This window comes from Vombatus ursinus, unplaced genomic scaffold, assembly GCF_900497805.2.
Source record: "Vombatus ursinus unplaced genomic scaffold, bare-nosed wombat genome assembly UNPS02014158.1, whole genome shotgun sequence".
Taxonomy (NCBI): domain Eukaryota; kingdom Metazoa; phylum Chordata; class Mammalia; order Diprotodontia; family Vombatidae; genus Vombatus; species Vombatus ursinus.
Window position 1 is genome coordinate 5,971,304 of NW_020953936.1, and position 23,427 is coordinate 5,994,730.

The 23,427-nt window shown below is 38.7% G+C and overlaps 1 protein-coding gene across 4 annotated transcripts in view; it reads right to left on the reverse strand.

The window, feature by feature from the left end:
- PTPN3 (protein tyrosine phosphatase, non-receptor type 3) overlaps window positions 1-23,427 on the reverse strand; it is a 287,103-nt gene that overhangs the window by 55,727 nt on the left and 207,949 nt on the right. For all 4 annotated transcript variants that reach the window (XM_027859060.1, XM_027859063.1, XM_027859062.1 and 1 more), the window contains exons 12-14: window positions 22,284-22,456; window positions 12,787-12,921; window positions 7,351-7,527 (exon numbers count right to left, since the gene is read on the reverse strand). In XM_027859060.1, the coding sequence (XP_027714861.1) occupies window positions 7,351-7,527; window positions 12,787-12,921; window positions 22,284-22,456 (485 nt within the window). The remainder of the gene's footprint in view (window positions 1-7,350; window positions 7,528-12,786; window positions 12,922-22,283; window positions 22,457-23,427) is intronic.

A 23,427-nucleotide genomic window follows, 5' to 3' on the forward strand; every position in this document is an offset into this window, starting at 1 on the left:
CCCAGGGTCACACAGCTAGTAAGTGTCAAGTGTTTGTTCTGAGGCTGGATTTGAACTCAGGTCCTCCTGACTCCAGGGCCGGTGTTCTATCCACCGCGTCACGTCGTTGCTCCTACGCTCATTATTTCTTATAGCACAATAATATTCCATCACATCACGTACCATAACTTGTTCAGCCATTCCCCAATTGATGGGCATCCCCTCAATTTCCAATTCTTTGCCACCACAAAAAGAGCTGTTATAAATATTTTTGTACAAAGAGGTCCTTTCCCAATTTTTTTTTGTCTCTTTGGAATACAGATCTAGTAGTGGTACTGCTGGGTCAAAGGGTATACACAATTTTATAGCCCTTTGGGCATAGGTCCAAATACTAACAGTCCATTAGTGTCTGGTTGGGGATATTTTAGAATGGACTGCTGTATTAGGGGGAAAGTTTGACCACGTCATCTGTAAGGTCCCTTCTAACTCTAAGACTGCATTATTTCTAGTATTAATATTTTTAAGCCACCTATATGAAGTATTGCTTTTCTAATTCTAGGTTTCACTTTAACTCTCTACAATTTGGATTATTTTACTACTCTGAGTGCTAACCTTTAATTTCACCAGAAGAAAAAATAAAGCTCACTTGGATGACTGACAGGTTAGGATTTTCCCAGAGGGAGGGCGGCTGCTACAACTCACTATTCGCAGAGTTCTAGGAGTAAGTCTTGTATGGCACTAGCTGTATTATAGTTCATAAACCCCCAACTGGAGTATTTCCCATGAACACATCAGTTACTAATGCTTAATTAACTTTAATCAAAACATTTACTGAAAATGTAAAACAAACATAATATTTACATATGATCCCACCTATAAACCTCAACTACACACTCCCACCCATGGACTCAGTGTCCATGGGGAAAATAAGCACACATTTAAAGTCCTAGGAAATTAAGGTATGAAGGAAATACATGTGGCCAAAGCAACTCATAACTCTGGAACTATAAACCGACAGGCATAGCTTCTGTGTTGATCAGATGCTTCCACTGTTAAGCTGAGCTAAGCCACACTGCTGGACTGACACTTCAGTGGGCATAAGCTCAGCTGGATGAGCTAATCTGTTGGACTGTTTCTCTGATACTCCATTTCTATGCTATTCCTATGCTCAGTCGGGCCTGTTCTACAACAGCAACTTTATTATCCATCAGGTACAGCTTAAGGCTTAGCTGATGCCTTCATTTAAAGTAGTGGTATGCTATTTACTCTTATGCTAAGTTTGATGAAGACCTGTCCAAACTCGACTCCTTTGGCAGCATTCTTCTCTTCTTCACCTCTCAGTAGCTCTCCTCTGCTCTCTTCTCTTCAACAAAATATGGCAGGGGCAAAATATATCCTCTCTACCCATTCTTCTGCTCAGCAGCAGGTGGCAGTAGAGAGAGAACTCCAGTCTCTCTTCGGCTAAGCAAATCTGCCCGCCAACAAGTGAAAGTTCAGAGTTAGGATCTCTCTGATAGGGCTCTGCAGTGTGTTTTAACCTTTCCATCTTGTCAGTTCATCAGCAATTAGGTTTTCTCTGAGAGAGATCTCAACTTATCTTATGGTTAGGGACCAAATTCTCATCTTCTGTCACTAAGTCATAATCAGGTAAAACACATTTGTTCTATAACCATAAAAGAATCCCACTATTCACATTTCTCCAATTATTATGAACTTCAAAGTTCTTTCATATTTGATTTGTAAATCAATCTTTAAAGCATAGAACACTACAGCAGATTTAATCCTGTATTTACTCCACAGCTGTATAGCCAATCATAAGTAAATGAGAAAATGCTGCCAAGAAACACAGAATTGGCTAGCCCAATAAATACCTTCTTGGAACAACAAAGTGGGAATACTGCCCCAGGCCTGTGCACTGTTAAGTCGCTCCCCCTTTTACCTGCTTTTACATAGCTCTTCAAAACTGACCTGCTCTAAATCAAATACTGTCTTGAAATCAACACACAATATGGGATTTTACATTCACTATACTCTGTGAGGTTACCATGGAAAATCATCTGTGAAAGCTTTCCCACTACCTCATATTTTGATCAAGGATGCCCTTTACACAGACCAATAGTGTAAAGATTTTGTTTCAGTAAGAAAGCAGCACACTGCAAACCCTTTGACCCAGCAATAGCACTTCCAGGTCTGTATCCTAAAGAGATCATAAAAATGGGAAAAGGACCCACTTGTACAAAAATATTTACAGCAGCTCTTTTTGTGGTGGCAAAGAATTGGAAATTGAGGGGATGCCCATCAATTGGGGAATGGCTGAACAAGCTGTGGTATATGAATGTAATGGAATACTATTGTACTATAACAAATGATGAGCAACCAGACTCCAGAAAAACCTGGAAAGACTTGTATGGACTGATACTGAGTGAAGTGAACAGAACCAGGAGAACATTGTACACAATAACAGCCACACTGTGCAATGACTAACTTTGATAGACTAGCTCTTCTCAGCAATGCAAGGATCTAAGACATCTTCAAAAGTCTCATGATGGAAAATGCTGTCCACATCCAGAGAAAGAACTATGGAGTTGGAATGCAGATCGAAGCACACTCTTTGCTCTTTGTTTTTCCTCTTCTGTTTTGTTTTGTTTCTTCTTTCTTGTGGTTCCTCCTATTGATTCTAATTCTTCTTTACAACATGACAAATGTGAAAATATGTTTCATAGGAATATATGCGTAGAGCCTATATCAGACTGCATGCCGTTTTGGGGAGGAAGGTGGGGAAGAAGGGGGAGAAAATTTAAAACTCAAAAGCTTATGGAAGTGAATGCTGAAAATTAAAAATAAATTAATTAAAAATACGAAAAAAACATAAAAAAGAAAGCAGCACATTGGTTAGACATTGATGATCTCTTCTTAGTTTGTCCTCCTATATTTTTTGTATTTTTTTTGTAAAACAGGTGTCTCTAAGATTTTCTATTCTTTTGAAATATCGTCCTCTAAGTTATTTTGAAAACTGATCCCTTAGTGCCTTTACACTCAGCATAGTTTCTTGTGTATGTAATTAGTCAGATCCAAGCCCTCTTCTCAATTTCAACTTGTGTCATCATCATACGTGATGAACGTAGCAATCTATTACTAAGTTGGCAGTATCCAAATGTGGTGTCTGTCTGTCACCATCCATGCCATCATTACTGATGTGAACATAACACTAAAAAGATACTAGTAGATTTGTCTATTATACTAGGAACTGCAAAAATATTGTTGACTAATGAATCAATCCCAGTGTGGCATAGTGGATAGAGTCAGAGTTAGGAAGGCCTAGGTTTAAGTCCCATCTCTGACAGATACTGGCTGTGTGACCCTGGGCGAATCATAACCTCTCACTGCCCCCAAGCCATTCTCTAAGATTCTTAACTTAAAGAGTAGGCCCTGTGATTTCATCTATGTTTCTCTGATACTCCATTTCTATGCTATTCCTATGCTCAGTTGGGCTTGTTATACAACAGCAACTTTATTATCCATCAGGTACAGCTTAAGGCTTAGCTGATGCCTTCATCTAAAGTAGTGGTATGCTATTTATTCTTATGCTAAGTTTGATCAAGGCCTATCCAAACCCTACTCTTTTGACAGCATTTTTTTTTTCACCTCTTAGTAGCTCTTCTCCTCTCCTTTGCTTTCCTCTCTTTAACAGAAGGAGTTCCCTCTTCTGGGGAGAAGGTCTTACCAGCACCAGGGATGAAATTACAAGGGCCGGTTTAAAAAAAAGTCTGAATACTGGAGAAAGAATATTATATAATCAATTCTTAATAATCATATGAGTGCTCTCCCTCTCACATGATCTTGTATGTATTTGTATTTATTTTCTTTATATTTACTCTGTATTTATATGTATACTTGCTGTGTCCCCTGTTAGAAGGTAAGTTCCTTGTTTCATCTGTTATATTTCCATCTCTAGCTCCTAGCTTAGTGTTTGGCACATAGTAGGAACTTAAATACTGCTGACTGACTGATGCTAATGGAGTTAAGTAGTGATTCAAGTAATCCAAAAAGTTGATAATAAAAAACAAATCACTGAGTTTGGCTTACTTTCGGTGAATATTATTTTAAACTTATATTTGAATATAAAATATGTCCAATACTCTGAAAATTCCCAATGCTCCAAACAAAGTAATACATCAAAATGATAGGTTTGGGTTAGATGATCCCTTAGATATCACCCAGATCTAACATTTACTGATTCTGGGAATATAAGCCACATCATGAAGATCTGGATTAGACAGAACCTGCTTACTTTCTCAAATTCACAGATCCCTTCATTTTATAGCTCTGCCTATGTCTCCTCTGGGGCATAATGGAAATCAGTGATATCAGTGTGGTATAATGGAAAAATTACTGAACTTGAAGTCAGGAAGATATAGATTCAAATCCTACCTCTGACATTTGCGGCCCAGACAAGTAATTTACCTCTCTGAGCCTTGGTTTTATCTGTGAAAGTGGTGCTAACAATTTTTATAGGATCTTCTCCCCAGGCTTATGGTGAGGCTCAAATGAGACAATTTATCTAAACAAAAAACAAAAAAAACAAAAAACAGACAACCTATTTGCTCGGCAAATTTTAAATAGCTATACGAATGTTAGTTATTTTGTTGTCACTAATTTAGATTGATGCAAAACAAAAAAAAAAAACACCTCTAGCCATATCTTCTCTCTACATGTGCATCCGTTGCTTGATGTTTGCTTCAAAGGAAGTAAGTATGTTCCCCATTAGAGAGGCGATGGATTTAGGGTGCAGAATGAGATATATATACACACATATACACACACACACACATATATATATATACACATGCACATACACATACACACAGACATGTATGTATTTTTGAAGGAATTCATTTTGCCTACTATGGGAAATTTGTTTTTCTTTTTTTCTTTTCCAATAGGGTAAGAGGTGGGAAGGAGAGAAAATAGATTTTGTTTTTTTGCTAAATAGAGATGGGGGGAGCTACAAATGTGAAATGTTGTAAGTATCTTTGGATGAGATCACAGTACTATTAGTTTTACTAAACTATTTTTTTAAATAAAAGACTTTTCTCTAAGGAGTAATCTGTAAATATTTGTAATGTAAAAACAAAACATACTGAAAAAACTTCAAAAACAAAACAAAAACAGAGGTAAACTAAACTTTGAATTCTTTCTAGATGCCAAGAGACTACAGGGTATAGTTAAGAATAATAAATGATCATCATTTTAACAAAAGGGTTATTTAAAGTAAAAGAAAGTGATAATGTCACCAGAAACTACCAAAGGCATTATTTAAGTGGAACAGATATCACAAGCAAACTGAAATCTACATTTTTTTGTGACTGATATACACAAAAGGCAAGATTTATAGATCATAAGAAACTGAAGGCAAGATTTGTAGCTCATAAGAAATAAGGTGGCTAAATGAATATGCATAACCCTGAAGAACTAGTAATATAAATTCAACAAGCATTCATTTAAGGATCTGTCATATTCCAGGTACTCAAAGCAGACACTAGAGACAGAAAAATAAAACAGGCATTCCTCAAGGAAATTACATTCTACTAGTTTAGTATTTTATGCTTAACATCTAGAACGGCTGAAGCTTTAAAAAAATTTTGCATGCTAAAAGAATTTGCTTAATTGTTTACTGTTTTGTTTTAGAAGGCAGGAAATAGGTCATTATACTCTGCATTACCCTGTTGTACCTGTTAAAACCATCAGGAAGGGTAGGCAATTGATTTGTGGAACGGGAAGGAAGCAGCAGATATTACCACTAACATTGATACATCTCTCTGAGGCTTACCATCACCACCACATAAAAGCTGAGCTAGCTTCAAAACTAGCTATTTCTAATCTGAGCTATTTCTAAACTAGCCCCATACTGCAGAGCTGGCTGCTTTGTCAAAGAAAGAGGAGGAGATTCAAGGGAGACCTTTGCAGTATAAAACAAGGTTGCCAAGGGAGTTTTGGTTCCAGAGTTAGCTTTTGCGTATCTGTGTTCCTTTGTCTCCTGTGGGTCCCCAGGAAGACTACTGGGGATTGGGTTAGACACAAGCTGTGGAGGTCTTTACACACATCAATAGAAGAAGACAATGATGATCCTGTGTCATAAGATCAGAGACAGATACATCATTGAAAACCCTTTCTGATAAATGGTAAAAGGATAAAAGGTGGTTTTCAAAAGAAGAAGTCCAAGCTATCAACAATTATATGAAAAAAATGTCCCAAAACAAATAAATGCAAATTAAAGCAATTCTGAGGTCCTACCTCAAAACTGTCAGAGAGGGAAAGTTGACACAAAATGAAAATGACAAATGTTGGAGGGGTTGTGGGAAAACAAGGCATATTAATGATGATGGAGGTTTGAACTGGTCCATTTAGCTGGAAAGCAATTTGGAACTATGTCCAAAAAGTCACTAAAGCGAGTATACCCTCTGACCCAACGACATCAATATACTATGCCTATGCCCCAAAGAGACCAAGGAAAGAGGAAAAGGAACCTTAAGTAAAAAAAAATAAAAAAATAAAAAAAATATATATATAGCTACTCTTTTTTGTAGTAGCAAAAAAAAAAAAACCCTAGAAACTAAGAGGATATGTATTTATTGGGGAACGGGTAAGAAAATTATGGCACATGAACGTAACAGAATAATTTTGTGAAAAGACAGAATGGATACTTTCTGAGGAAATTGGGAAGACACATAAACTAACATAGAATGAAGCAAATGTAACCAGAATGATTTACATAATGACAACATTATAAGGAAAAATAACTTTGAAAGACTTAAGAACTCTGGTTAATGCAATAACAAACAATTCCAGAGAACCAATGAAGCATGCTGCCTACCTCCTGTCAAAGAGATCAGGCACTCAAGGTGGAGAATGAGACATACATTTGTGGACAGGACCAATACAAGACTGCTTTGCTTTACTATAAATCTGTTGGGAGGATTTTCTCTCTCTGTGTGTGTGTGTGTGTGTGTGTGTGTGTGTGTGTGTGTGTGTGTGTTCACTTGGAGTACGGAGAAGTAGGAGGGAGAAAAAAAATGCTTGAAAAAATAATTAAAAAAAAAAAACTGAAACAAGACAGTTCTTTCTGAGCCCCACTCCCCCCGCCTTACTCTTTTAGTTGTGTTTGTGAGAGAGGTCACAGGAATCTATCATTCAGAGGTTGTGGTATGGAGACAGTGCCTGATACATGGGATCTTCATATAACTGGTATTCAGTTATAAATTAATTTTTCTAAGGACACTTAAGGATTTCCCAGTCTTATCACCTTTTGGCCTGAAAGTCTAGCAAATCATTGTATACTAGAGGTAAATGAATGAACATGAGTTCTCTTACTGTCTCTGTGGACTTCGATTCTGCGAAAATTCTGAATCACTGTCTTTTGAGGATGGAGAAACTTTGTAGGTATAAAATACATCTTCCGTTTCTGTAAGGTATGTTGTTTCACTTGCAAGGTTATCCGCAGATGAATGCCGTGGTTTTCTAATTTCATGACGTAATCTAGGACTTCGCCTAAAGGAAAAGGAATGAGTTAGTGAAATCAAATTCAATTTGAAGTTTTATTAAATACAAATGATGTTACTTTATAAACTATCTTACTAGGATTAGAGGCTCACCATGCCATTAGGTAGAAACACCATTATGTTAGGCAAAACAATGATATATGGAGCAGCTAGTTCCACAAGAATAATGTTGAGGAGGGAAGAAAAGCAGGAAGAAGGGAAGTGGAGACATATATGAGCAGCAAAGGAGAAAAGAGAGGAAGAAAAAAGGGGAAAAGAAAAGAGAGAAGTCAGAGTGACAGAGCTGTAAGGAACCTTAGATATCCTCCTTATATACATAAGGATACCGAGGCCCAAAGTATCACAGTATTAAGTAGCAAAACTGAAATTTGAACCCTGGTATTCTGACTCCATATTACATTCAGTGCTCTTTCCACTATATCACATTGAAGACAGAGACAAATAGAGAAGAAGAAAAAGGAAGAGAAGGATTAAGAAGAAGATAAAATATAATGTAACAGAGGAGAAGAGGAAGAAGAAAGGGGCAGAAAAGGGAGAAGGGATGGAGGGGAAAGGTGTGGTGAAAATGGTGTCCTTGTGATGTTTTAAGGGATGTTTCTATATCTATGGGATTATGTATTTATTGCCTTTTGGTGTGACATGTGAGTTAGTGGTTAAGCAGAAAGACTATGCTGGAATGTCAAAATTCTGACATCAATCAGAAATTTTCCTGAATAGCTTGAAATGAGCCTGAGATGGCAACCTTGACTAATAAACTTCACCTAGAATATCCAACTAGGCCAATCCAAAATTAGGATGGATAGCCTGGGGGAAAAAAAGTCCATTCCCTTAGATGACATTTTTTTTCCTTAGGGCTTGGGAAAATGTTAACTACGCATGATACTTTGAGAAGCTTGCCAGCTACCCAGCTGGTGTTGAAAATAACATTTTAGATACACTGTTGATTACCTCAAACCTATTATTGTTAGTTCTGTGAGAACAGCACTATATCATGCTTCAGGAGGAAGGATATCACATTATGATGTTTATTGATGAACTAAATTCCAGGCAACCCATGGAACAGAAAAACAAGGAAGCACATTATAATTATTGTGTCTGTTTTAAATCACAAATATGCACATGGTTCTTGGAACTCATCAATGTGTACATTCCTTTCAGGGAAGCAAATCAAAGACCATCTATGCTTATCCATGGTTTGCAAGTTTTATCTATGACCTCTCACGAGTTCACCATAGGGCTACAGGCTTTCTTCTATTTCTCCTGACAATATGTGGATACGAGTGGAGTACAGAGGCTATCTACTGACTACCCCTTATTCTCACCACATAACCAGACCATCTTCTTTACTAATCATGTATTTTTTAATGACATTCTTTTATTTTAATTCTTCTTTGTAACTCCTTGTTATATGTTGCACTCTGTTCACAACCACCATGTGCTTCTCTGTTGCCTTCTTGGTGAAACCAATTTTTAATATCCTTGATGCATGCATAGAATATTTTCAGAAAAAATTTTTATAGGTGGTAAAGTAGGCATACAGGTTGGTAATAGTTGATGTAGTCTTGATTGCTTTTTTTGGTATTAATAAGTTCCAAAAAAAAGGTGAAGGGCTTAGAACCTGCCACCATAATGGAAGAGACAGTTGCTGAGGCTAAGAGAAATCCTTGAGAAACTTCAACAAAATTCAGTAAAGTTTAGTTCCTAGAGACTGGTGAATAATATTAAGCCACAATTTTTCCCCCTGATGGTCAGCCTGTGAAATCCTATCTGCTGCTATAAGGGACCCAAGCCAAGCAGGGGTCCACTCAGCCTCATACTGTTCAGGATTAACAGAAATACTACACTCACACAAGTATAAGTGTTTAATAATTTTCTATATGTATACCACAAAGAAAAAAATTCCACTAAAATCTCCAGGAAAAAATAAAGTCTAAGATTTTTTTTCCTATGCCTTCGAGATTTTCCCCTCCTTCAGACATCTTACGAATCAATCCCTTTAGAACCTCAAAACTGTTTCACTTCCAGCATGGATCTCCTCTATGTACACTTGGTATAATCGAGATGCTTTTCCATCTTTTGTCTCTGAAATGCCATTCTTATCTCCTCTGTTAGCCCACCTGGGATTGATATGTTAAAAAAAAGTTAGTTATTAAAATCTTTGTGGATCTTTCCCAGATTTCTTCTTATTGATAGCCCTGGGATGATTTTGCTTAGCTGGGTCTCTTGTTCTCCATTTTACTACTTCCTCTGTTTTACAAGGCAATACCATCACAGTCTTCCATCATCCTTCTCCAGAAAATCTTAGAAACAAATTTATAACCTAAACCAGCGTTAGACTTGGTTACCAACTCTCTGGAATATAAAGTCAAACATTTACCTATTAAGGCATTTTGAGGTATCTTTGTTACGGCAACTGATTTATATCAGTTAAATTTTTTTTTATGAAATTATTGTAGACTGTATGTTCTTTCTTCCACCCACATCCTATTTTTCACCATCAGTAACTTGTTTAAATAGGTCAGGATGGAATAATGTTAATAAAATTCTCTTTTTCTCATTTTTATTCTTTCTTTAAGCTCTGTACTAATTTTGATCTTTGCTCTAATAAGGTGATGGCTTGACTATAAACAGACAGCTTATTCAGTAATGACTATCACATCAGTAATAGTCATTTCCTGTCTGTTAAAATATAATCAATTTCATTTTTGTGATGTATTCAGTGCTTGTCATATCCCATGCCCACCTAGTCTTTTCTCATAGAAAGTATTCATGATATACAAAGTATGAGACTTCTGTACAGTCTCAATCTTTAGCCTCTCTTGTTCCTTTCTCCTGATGCATTTTCCAAGATTTCTTGCCATCTTATTTCCATTTTCCTTTAAAGCCACTGAGCATCAAAGAAAAGTTGTTGTAACTTGGAGGGTCTTACTAATTTTTCCATTCACCTTCTCTACCTCTCCATCCTCTGTGGTAGATGCTGGCCTATAATCTGCTATTATTTCCACGGTGATCCTTTTGGAAACAATTCAGAGTGCTGCAAAATGAGCTAACTAAACATCCCGTGAAATAATAATTCCTATTCCCTTTAGGTGGATAATTAAAACGCTACTCTGACAATTTCACTGGCTCTTCAAGGAGAACCTGTGGGCCATCCTTCTGTACAGCTGCCAACTTCCTTCTTTCTTCTGGTTTGGTTTATAACAAGAAGGTCAAGATTAACACTCATTAAGTTCCTCCAATAAAATGTCCGCTCATGGGCCATTAGACAAAGATCTATCTAGAGGACAAGTAGATAAATTTAGAGACGGTCTAAAAATGATGATTCTCTGCACCCTGTGCTCCCTTCTCTGCCCCCTTGCTGCCATGACCACAGAAGTGGGAGGTGCACACACAGGACTAAGCCCATTTTGTATTTTTCTTTTTTTCATGGACTGCCATGGCCAAATAATTCATTACCAAATGGTCAGCCTATTGGCCTCTGTATTTAATTAATCTGGTCTTTAGAAAAGCAGAATCAGTCTGTTTGCAGGACCATACTTGAAAGCCTTTCTGGTATGGTAAACCAGCTAGAACTCTGTGGTCTGCAAACATAGCCTTGATCCCCATATATCAGTTCCAAGCCAGAATGAGCCATCAGAATTACACTTTCTGGAAAAATATCTGCACACTTAATAAAAACCTTGAATAGAGGGTCAGTGTAGAATGGCGGCTAGAGTCTAGAAGACATGGCCCAAGCCTTCTCTCTCACACATAACAGCTGTGAGAGCAAAGACAAGTTACTTAATCTTTAACTGTCACAAGGCAACTCTCAAAGACAAAAAGTCATACAGTCTATCTGCATTGGTGGAAAGACGGTCCATAGTAGGAGTACCCTACACCGATGAAACCATTTAATAAAAAACTTTGTTGAGGTTACTCAATGGCATACACCTATGAGTGGAGTACATGAGCTATACCGTACGGCCTTTGCGAAACCTCTTTTGGTTGCTTAGAGCCCTTTTAAAATTCTTGGCTCTATTCTAAATAGCTGATTTGCCCTGTACATGACCTCTAGATGAGAATTATTACTGTACTTGCTAATTTTACCTCTTCTAAGCTTCAAGGTGTAAACTTCCAACTAGTTATTAGATATCTGGCTTTGGTGAACAAGTCTGCTTTATTCCATCACTTCATGGCTTCCTAGACTGTCAATCACAACTCCTCTAAGGCAGGATTATTAAGATTATTTCTTGGCTGAAATAATTCTTTTTAGTTTAGCTTTATAACAAACCCCTCAACCCTCCCACCCCTACCAAACCACCACTATGTATTTTCTTGATTATTTCGGTTACCTTTCTCTGGGTTGTGTTTGGTTGTTGTTATGGTTGTTGTTTTAATCTTTTATTTTAGTTCCTCTAAAACTCTGAATTATGGAATGCAATCAACTCAGAAGAGCTAAAATTATGAACAATCTGAAGGGTGATGGAAAGGTTTTGGTGGGTATAAGCAGGCTTGTAGCATGTTACCCATGGTGACTTGCGTGCAAGAAGTAAAGGAAAAGATATGAATGATGGGAAAAGGAGGTGGGCTGGTCATATAGCAAGAACGATGAATGGCCTGAGTGACACATTGGTACCCTTAGGGTATTATTACTCACAGTTATTTAGCGCTTTAAGGTTTTCTCACAACAACCCTGTGTGGTAGGGAAAACAAAAACAGAAGAAGAGGAAGGCCTCTAGTAATTAGAGAGCTCTTCTACTGATGATTTATGGGAAAATGTGGATGAGAAGTACACAAGATGAGAAGGGACAAAGTACTGTAGTCTATTTATTTCAGGTATAGATGGATCATAGGTGACTTTTTTTTTTACAACAGGATAATATTTTTCATTTCATTTACCCTTTTTACAATGCCCCACCCTTCCGTTGTTCAGCAATATTTAGGCTTGAGGTCTATATAAAATTATGTACAAAAGCTCAAAAACACTTTTCCTGGGCTCTAAAGGACAGCTCCAACTTCATCATTTTAGGAATATTTGGATATATCCCTAAATCCATGGCTACCGCTGAACGACACATATTTTACACTAGTATTATGTAGCTAGTTATTTTAAATATTTAAGACACAATCACTTCATGCGTTAACTGAAAAGAAACAAAATCTGATCACTAGGTGTGTTACAGTTCAGTTCTTTTCTTTATATGAATTTGCATTGTGAAAAATAGATGAATGTTCATTTATAAATGGCGAGGTGAGAGAAATGACTTACCAACTGGGAGTAATTGGAGGAGATCGAGAAGGAAGACTTTTGGTTTCTAAATGCTCTACTGATAAAGATCTCCTCTTGGTTGGGTTCCACACCATCCCACCTATCACCTTCCTGCAGTACTGGTTGTTTAAAGACCTAAAAAAAAAAGATGTATTTTGATTTTTACATGAAGACGTAAAATGTAAATTAGCACTATCTATGAAGAACACAAGCTGTCAATGGAGGGTTACCTTTTCACCACCACTTAAGAAGGGTAGATTTTCTCACAAAAACTACATCTCCAGGTCCTGACTTTTCCATACTCTATTTCGCCCATAGGTGATTCCACACAGATGATTCAAAAAATTTCAATCAGGCTTTATTACAATATAAAGGAATTTGAGATTACTAATGATCACAGTTCAAGATTGTAAGCTCAGTCTTAGACAGCTTAGTTTGGACACAGCTTTAGCCTCGAGGGAAAGGTAGGTATCCAATAGTATTTTCATGAATTCCTTATTTTCATTTGCCCTTTATGAAGGTCCTGATAAAATTATAGTTCTTTGTACCAGTCAAGTCTGAGTTTACACTTCGGTGTCAAGCCAAGTTGCCACTGTTAATCCCCTTAAGTTATTGGAAGGAAAAAAGTCCCAAAAAACAAGGTCCCTTTCTGTGTAAAACCCTAGTTTATCTTTCTGGGGTTTCTGATTCTACTCTTCCCCTCTTCCTTCCCAATTCCCCATCGAGCCACTTTCCTCAACAACTTGCCACAATTCCAAAAGATTCTGACCTAAAAAAACAAAACAAAACAAAACAAACCACAAAAAAACCAAAACCCAAAATGCATTCTCTGTGCAGGCCTTGTTCTTGGGCCCTGCTCAGGATATTGTTCAAATAATTTCTTGGACTCCATTAGCATTTCCAAAGTTTCCTCTCCATAGGTCTCCTCGGCCTCCATCAGCAATTCTAAGAGGCCTAACAGGCTCTGGTTCCACCACTCTGAATCAGTATGTACTCAATTCTCTCTACTTTGTTCTCTCTCTTCACATCTAAAAAAGATTTCTAAAAACCTGCTGTCCATTCTTGACTTTCCCAAGCGGTCTCATTAATCCACTCTATACTGCTTCTCCCTCTCAAGCCAGCTCTGTGCCTGGTGTCATCATGGACTGCAAATGACCAGGCAGCAGACTTGTGTGCCTTATAAGGGGCGTCCAATCTCGAGGGGGGTGTGTGTGTGTGTGTGTGTGCGCGCGCGCGCGTGTGTGTGTGTGTGTGCGATGTAAAGCAAAGGTATCTAACACACCAAGGCCAGAACCAGATTAAAATATAATTGGGAAATATTTAACAAAATAAATAAAAATACAATAAAACATAGAAAAATATTTATAACACAAACATAGGTAACATATGTTAAAAGTAAGTCAATATGCAGTCTGCAGGGATCCTTACGTAGGTCAATATTAAGTAAAAATACTGCAAGTTAAACAATTTTTTCTGTGTTGTCTGTGGCTTCCACAAAACTTCCTCAAAATTCCCATTTAAGTGATGAGGAAAGTCAAAATGTGCAAGGGATAACTGTATAACTATTCGCTAAAAATAAAAAAATTCACCTGGAAGGATTAATCAACACTAGGGAAAGGAACAAGCATTTAGTAAGTACACCTACTATGTGCCAGGCACCGTGCTAAGTGCCGATCCCAATATAACTCTCGAAGGCTGAGCAAACTACTAAAACATCATTTCTCTTCCACCCAGACTCTGGATCTCTTCTACCACACCCATGCTCTTCACCCTGAAGCCTCACTTCAGCCCTGGAATTTCACACACTTCAAGAACTTTCTCTTTCTCACTCTCATTCTCTCTCTCCTACCTCTCTCTTTCTCTCCCCCACCTTCCTCTCTCTCTTTCTTCTCTCTCTCATTGGAAAGGTCCTACCAAAAATCTCCATTTAAGGAGGACTCCCAGATCCACTTTGTCTCATTCTCCCCAGGCTGTACCCAGGACCTTCTCTACCATGGCTCCTTCCCTCCCACTGGATAGCTGGGTTCTTCTTCCTCCATCCTTCCTGCCTGCCCTTCCCCCTTATGTGTAGTCATCCTCTATTAGAATTTAAGTTCCTTGAGGGCAGGGGCTGTTTTTATTCCTATACGTACTTTGAGCTTAACGCAATACTTGGCACAGAATAAGTACTTCTACTATTTCAGTTCTTTCAGTCATGTCTGATTTTTCATGACCCCATTTGGGGTTTTCATGGCAAAGATACTAGTTTGCCATATCCTTCTCCAGATCACTTTTTTTTAAAAGATGAGGAACTAAGACAAATAAGGTTAAGTAACTTACTCAGGGTCACACAGCTAGTTAAGAGCCTGAGGCCAGATTTGAATTCATGAAGATGAGTATTCATGATTTCAGGCCTGGTGCTCTCTCTACTGTACCACCCAGCTAGTACTTAAAAAACCAAAAAGGTTTATTAATTGATATTACTACCTCAAACAATACAATAGAAAACACCAGCCTTCTGGCTGCTGTTCTTAAGCAATGAGAACAATGCAGGATGATGTTGATGAAAGTGGCCTTTTTTAAAAAAAAAATTGTATTTGTTCTCAGTTTTCAACATTTACTTCTATAAGATTCTGAGTTCTAATTTTCTTCCCCTCCCTGTGCTACCCCTCCCCACAATGGTGTGAAATCTGATACAGGCTCTACATGTACAATCACATTAAACATATTTCCACATTAGTCATGTTGTGAAGATGAATTAGAACCAAAGAGAAAAACCACAAGAAAAAAAAAAGAGAAAATAGTATGCCTCGATCTGCATTCATACTCCATAGTTCTTTCTCTGAATGTGGATAGCATTTTCAATGATGAGTCTTCTGGAATTGTCTTAACTCCCTGTATTTCTGAGAAGAGTTAAGTCTATCAAAATTGGTCATCACACAATGTTGCTGTTACTGTATACAATGTTCTCCTAGTTCTGCTCACTTCACTCAGAGAGGGGGAGTTTGAGATCCCCCACTAGTATAGTTTTACTGTCTATTTCCTATTGTAACTCACTTAACTTCTCCAAGAATCTGATGCTGTACCAGTTGGTGCATATGTTTAGTATTGATATTACTTCATTGTCTATGGTACCTTTTAGCTGGATGTACGTTTCTTACCTCTTTTAACTAGATCTATTTTTGCTTTTGCTTTGTCTGAGATCAGGATTGATACCCCTGGCTTTTTTACTTCGTAATATATTTTGCTCCAGCCTTTTACTTTTACTGTGTGTATCTCTCTGCTTCAAATGTGTTTCTTGTAAACAACATATTGTAGGATTATGGTTTTTAATCCATTCTGCTACCCACTTCCGTTTTATGGGAGAGTTTATCTCATTCATGTTCACAGTTATGATTACTGTGTCTCTCTCCACCCTACTTTGCCCCATTTACGCTTTTTTTCTCTCCTTTCTCCCTTTCCCTCCTCACTGGAGTTTTACTTTCAACCACCGCCTCCCTCAATCTGCCCTCCCTTCTATTAGCCCCCTCCCTTTTCTTCCCCTTTACCCTCCTACTTCCTATAGGATAAGATACATTTCTATACCCAAGTAAGCGTGTATTTTTTTCCCTCTTTTAGGGAAATCCGATGAGAGTAAGGTTCAAACAAAACTTGCCTCCCCTCCCTTCTTTCCCTCTACTGTAATAGGTCTTTGTGCCTCTTCATGTGATTGTAACTTACCCTTTTCTGTCTCCTCTTTTCCTCTTCTCCTAGTACAATCCTTTTTTTCACCCCTTAATTTTTTTCATCATCACACTGAAGTCAACTCATACCCACCACATCCTCTGTCTCTGTATACCCCTTCTAAATGTTGTAATAAAGATACAGTTCTCAAGAGTTAGAAGTATCATCTTCCCATGTAGGGTTGTAAACACTTCACCCTTGTTGAATAACATTTTTTTCCCTTTCCTGTTTACCTTTTTATGCCTCTCTTGAGTCTTGTATTTGAAGATTGAATTTTCTGTTGAGCTGTGGTCTTTTCATTAAGAAGGTTATTTCACTAAATGTCCATCTTCTCCCTTGAAAGATGATGCTCAATTTTGCTGGGTAGTTGATCCTTGGTTGTAATCCAAGCTCCTTTGCCTTCCAGAATATCATATGCCAAGTCCTCTGATCCTTTAATGTGGAAGCTGCTAGGTCCTGCTAATACAGGCTGTGGTTCCATGATATTTAAATTGTTTCTTTCTGGCTTGCAGTATTTTCTCCTTGACTGATAATTCTGGAATTTGGCTACAATATTCCTTGGTGTTTTCATTTTGGGATCTCTTTCAGGAGGTGATCGGTGAATTCTTTCAAGGACTAATTTACCCTCTGGTTCTAGGACCTCAAGGGCATTTTTCCTTGACAATTTATTGAAAGATGCTGTCCAGGATCTTTTTTTGATCATGGCTTTCAGGCACACCAATAATTCTTAAATTATCTCTCCTCGATCTACTGTCCAGGTCAGTTGTTTTTCCAATGAGGTATTTTACACTTTCTTCTATTTTTTCATCATTTTGATTTTGTTGGACTGAATATTGAAGTCTCATTGAGTCATTAGCTTCCACTTGTCCAATTCTAGTTTTTAACAAATTGTTTTCTTCAGTTAACTTCTTCAGTCAATTTCTATCCTTACTTTTCCAAGCTGTTGACTCTCTCTTGCATACCTCTCATATCTTTTCTCAATTTTCCCGCTACTTCTCTTACTTGACTTCTAAAATTCTTCCTGAGCTCTTCCAAGAAGGCTTTTGGGGCTTGGGACCAATTCATATTTCCCTTCGAGGTTTCAGAAGTAGAGGACAATGTTGTCCTCTTTAGAATTTGTATTTTAATCTTCCCTGTCACCATAATAATTATCTATGGTCAGTGTTCTTTTCTGCTTCCTGCTCAGTGTTTGCCTTTTTCCTGACTTTTAAAGTAGAGTTCTCCTGGTGGAGCGCAGGGGCACTATCCCAAGCTTCTTGTGTTGGGGACCAGGGGTGTGGTCACTGGCTTTGTGTGCTGAGGCCTCAGGCACTGGCAGCTGGGGGCTCTAGGGGTCTGGCAGCTTACGTGGTGCCGAGCTGGGTTCCTAGTGGGGGTGTCTGGCATATGCTGAGGCCAGGTGAGATTTTTCTTTATTTCCCCAGGGCTGCACTGAAGCATGAGGAGGTTTGGTTGCTGGAGCACACCTGCTTGCCTGGGGCTGTGCTGAAGCAGGGGAAGGTCTGGCTGCTGCAGGATGTCTGTCCACTCTAGGCTGCACTGAAGCACTTTGAGATCCACTACTGGAAAAAGCCTGCCTGTCCAGGGCTGCGCTGAATCACACGGAGGTCCACTGCTGGGGGACACCTGCCCACCAAGGGCTACGCACTGAACGTGGTAGTTCTCTGAGCTGGAGTCTGCCGGTTCCCCCTGGCTTTGGTAAGGAACGTGAGGGTGCTGGGTTTGGTGTCTGCCTGCTCCACCACCCTGGGGCTCAGGATCACCTTCTGGTTTGCTAAGGTGGGGCTTGCCATCGTTTGCTGGGATACTTCTTGTCCTGGAATACGCTCCCCTTTTACCTTAGTGAAATGGACCTTTCTTGCTGATCTTCCAAATTTCCTAGGCTAAGAGACTGCTCCACCCTGTCTTTCTGCTAGTTCTGCTGTTTCAGGATTTTTCCTGTTTCTGTTTTCCTATTTTCTGGGTTTTTTTTTTTTAAAGAGGTCAGAAAGGGAGAGTGATAGAGACTGCTTACTCTGCCATCTTGGATCCTGGAAGTCCTTGAGCACCATGGCCCATTTTAATGATGATTGTCAAAGTCCTACTCTAGCAGACACAGGTGAATTCAGTGCCCCTTGTTTCAGGCATTAAGAAGTAGAATGTAGGGATTTCAGGCAAGGCTTCATCAGCTATGACGCCTAGCTCAAACAATCAATCAGTCAATCAATATTTGCCAATTGCTTACCATATGCCAGAGACTGCTAGGGGTTCAAGTCTTCACCATGAGAAGAAGTTAATAACAAACCACCTACCTCCCAAAATGTAAAAAAATGCTTTGTAAATTATAAAATGTCATATAATGATAATAGCTAGTCTTTGTATAGACCTTTAAGGTTTGCAAGGCACTTTTACAAATGTTCCCTTATTTTATCCTCACAACAACCTTGGGAGGTAGGTATTATCATCATCATCATTCTCACTTTATAGATGAGAATACTGAGGCAGACAAAGGTTAAGTGACTTGCTCTGAGCTAATAAATATCTGAGGCCGCATTTGAACTCAGAATTTCTTGACTTCGTGCCCAGCACTTTATTCATAGCACCACCCAGCAAATTCTAAATAGTTATGGTCTGCACAATGTTGTACATATGTTATCTCATTCAATTACTACAATTACCCTGTGAGGTAGGTGCTTTTATGAATGTGAGTTACTATTAATAAAGCGAACTAAGGCAGATGAACTGTTCTCCTACACTGCTAATGCTACACCTCCCATAAAACAAAACCTGTGGTGATTTAAAAATCTCATCATCTTGGTACTTTTCCACATGCCACATGTATCCCCATAACTGATAGATTACAAGTAAAAGGGTGAACAAAAATATCTTTGGTTCTACCATCATTTTTTACTTTCCAAGGATAATTTCTAAATGAGAGGTGAACCTTAGGATAGAGAAGTTATATTGCTAAGAAGCTGGAGTGCTCTTTCTGAGGAAGTAAGGTTAGCATCTGGTGATACTTATTACAATCTCCAGGTGTGCCTGCCTGGGTGTTTTACTCAGAATACAAAATGCTACTACAAAAGAAATTTAATTAGAAAAGTGACCATCAACACAGCCACTATATAGGAATTTCAATCTCATGATAACATGAAAGATATTTTTTAATATTCTTTGGAATATTCTATGGAATTTGTTAAGAAAAGTTATAGAAAATTAGGACCTGACGTCATGTATGCAGAAGTTTCTTTTGAAAATGATTTTGTAGGCATTAAAGTGAGGCACTCCCCCAAATATCCTAGCATAAACTCTTTGATGTTTATGCTCCACACCTTTATAATTTTAGTGACTCCACACCTTTACAATTTTAGTAAAAAAATTAATGTGAGCATGTTGAAGCTAACACAAGAGGTAGCAATCATCCTGGAAGTAGAGTTGGGACTGACAGTCAGAAGGTCTCAGTTATATTAGTGTAACCACTTCTGCCATTGACTGATTAGGCAACCTTGGACAAATCAATCACATCACCTCTCTGAGACTTTTTTTTTCCATTTGCAAAAAAGAGGGAGTTGGAGTATCACGGTTCCTAAGGATGCTTAGTTGAACCTGTTCTATGATTAAAAAGGTCAATACGAAACATTGAGTGAGCGATGCAGAAATAATGCTCAGAAGTCAAATGGCATAAAACAAATATAAACATGATTTCTGGAGGAAAAGGAAATTGTTCAGGAAAAGGATATATTGGCCCTTAGATTCAGTAAGCAATTTCATGGAGACAAGCACGGTTGGGTCTAAAGGTCACTTAGTTACACATCCATCATTTTACTTTTTTCAAAACATGACAAATGACTGAAAAAGCATGTTGCCATCAGGGATTTCCCTCCCACTTTGCCCCACCCCCAAACAAACACAATTTCCAGATTATCTCCTAGGGTCTAGCAAGGACAGAACCCAGTGTCCTACACGATTTATCATTTGCAACTGTGGTTAGAGACACACCTAACCAGTAACTGATACTTAAAAAGGCAATCATCAATCACTTCCAGAGAAAAGGGAACTCACAAATCAAAGGGGAAGCAATTGAAGCCACAAGTTATTCAGCAAAATCTATGGCTGTCATGCAATCACAGGCAGTGAAGTCAATATGGAAACAGAAATAGCACATATGAATAGGGGCATAACAGTGAATACTCCGACAATACCTCTTGGGCCACTCCTCTAGCATCAGGGCTATCTAAATTAACCTGGCATATCAGGGCCAGAAGAGATCTGCTAATCTACCTGCTTGTCTTGGTGTGAACTGAGGACAAGTTTCTGTAGTATGATTTCCGTGTGAACTGCAGGCACAAAGCTGCAACAGTGTTGCAGAATATGTATCTGCGCGCACGTGTGTGCATGAGTGTGTGTGTGTGTGTGTGTGTGTGTCCTAGGTACCATATTCCACAAGGTTTGGGCTCCAAAAGGCTTGACCCTCCTTATGATTTCCCGGGAGAGTAGAGAGTGCCGTACGAAGGAGTCTGCTGATCTGTGTTCATCTGTGACTTGTAAAAGCAAGTAAAAAGGAACCTGGTCTGGTGAGGAAGTCTGGACGCACTTCAGCTGCCCAAGTGATGATTACTGCCCTACTTGAAATCTATTTCCAAACTGACAACTCTCCAAACTGCCAGGGACTGAATGGGAGTTTGTTTTTGGCAAGCACAAGGGAACTCTGTCCGTCTGAACGTGAGCCGGTCCTTGCAAATGACCAGAAAAGCAGAAGTGAGTAGAAGAAAAAAACACAGGTCTCACCAAGTTAGGAAACCTATGCTTTATTGTACAGTGCAATGAGTCTGGCTTTGGCGTTTGAGGACCTAAGTTCAAATCCTGCCATTGTTATCTACTCCGTGTACAACACTGAACAAATCCCTTACCTGTCTGGGACCCAGTTTCCTCAATAGCAAAATGGAATGGAAATGGACTGGATGGTCTCTAAGGACCTATCTACACCTAAATCTATGATCCCATATTTACCCCTATTATATTTCATCTTATTAAATTTATCTCATCAGTCTAACTCACTGTGATCTTTTTGAATCCTGGCACCCCCCAGCACAGTTTTGTGTCTTCAGCTTGGTGTGGAAGAACGAGTCTCCCTCTGAAGGGCTTCTCTCAGGGTAAGGGGTCAGCAGTTCCCAACTATCCAAGTTTCCCCAGTGAAATCAGCATGGTCAACCCCACAGCATGTACTCACAGGACTCAAAGAGAGAATAAGCTATCATTCATAGAGCATTTTAGGACTGCAAAGCACCCTTTCATACATCTCCTTGGATCCTGATGACCACCCTGTGAGGGTAAGTATGACTGTTTTCATTCTCTGTACCTACACTAATGGAAAGGACACAAATTCCTCACACACCCAGAGAAGAAAGGTTATTGCAATGACTGCAGGCTTCCCCCAACCTTTTTTGTGAGAAGGAAACACGTTACATTTCCCCAAATCCTTGAGATCATTTGTCAGGAGGATAGAAGAGGAGGAGTCCTATTGGTAAAGCCCTTGAATGGAGAGGGAAGGATCATCACTTCCCTGACCAGATGAAAATCTTGCCAACTGTGAAGTGGGCATGCCAGAAAATGGGCATGCTGGCAGCAACAGGGTAGGAACTTTCCAAAATCAGATTTTGAGATCCTGTAGTTAGAGATCCCTACACTACAGATCCTCACAGAGAACTAGCAGCAGGCTTTTGCAACAGAGATTTCCATTTATCTAGTGATGGAAATGACATTTCAAACACAGCCTTCTTTTTATAACTTTAAAAAAATCAACCAAGTGCACTCACTTTTTGGGATTTTTAGAACCTAATGTCCAATACTGAGCTAGGATACTTCTTTCACGAGATATTGTTTTCTTTGCCTGAAAAAATGTATGGTGGTCCACGCAGGATTTCCATAAGTTTTTGCAAGATCTATAATTTAGCATATTGAAGGCAATGATGTGCTCTCTGGCTTCATCCTGAGGGGGAAAACAATCTTGATTTAGTCTGTGCAAAAAAAAAAATAATAATATTGGTAAAACACATCAATTCCTATTGTAATTACTCCCAAATAGGTAAGAATTGATAACACTATGCACTGTACCAACAAGTAAAACAGACACCTCTAATTTCCTGGAGGGAAGGTCAGGATAAAAAAAAGCACTATTTCCGCACTTTTAAGTTGGTTTTGCTTAAATTACACGACAATACAGCCTCTATGACAAGTGACGATGATAAACCTTCATTAATCTGAAGACCACATTCTTTCCTCTTCTCCTTAGGACTTCCTCTACCCTACCAAAGAAACTTACTCCACCCTGGACTCCTGACAATGGAAGTGCCCTTTGCCCCTACAGCCTCTCTCTCTGATTTGCTAGTTCCTCTCAGAACCTCCATTTTAAGTAGGAGGCCCAGACCAACTATGTCTTCATTGTTCTCCAGGCTGTACTCCTGACTCATCTCCACAGGACTTTCTCTACCCTGCCCCTAGCTCAGCCATGGCCATCTTCCCACCCCCACACGGCTTCCTTTTATGTGTTTTGTCTCGTTAGAATGTAAGCTCCGTGAAGGTATGGGCTGTCTTTTTCTCTAGTTTTTTTTTTTTTAATTCTCAACACTTACCACAGTGCCTGACGCAACTTTGCCATGTAGGCTTCACGTGTATGAGGTCTATAAGTGGAAACTCAACTACCTTCTATGCAAGCAACCCAACTTCAGATTCCCAAATGATTAGATGATTGCAGGGAAAAAAAAAAAGGTTTGCTTAAGACTAATAGACCCTTAAGCTAGTGGATCCACTCAAAGAGAACGATAAATAATTTCTGTATTGTGGGAGTTCCACGTGGATTGGCATGTTTGTATATGTGCGTAATAAAGGAAACAAATGGTATACGTATAATAAATGAAACAAATATTTATACAGAAAAAAGTCCTCATACATGTTTTCTAT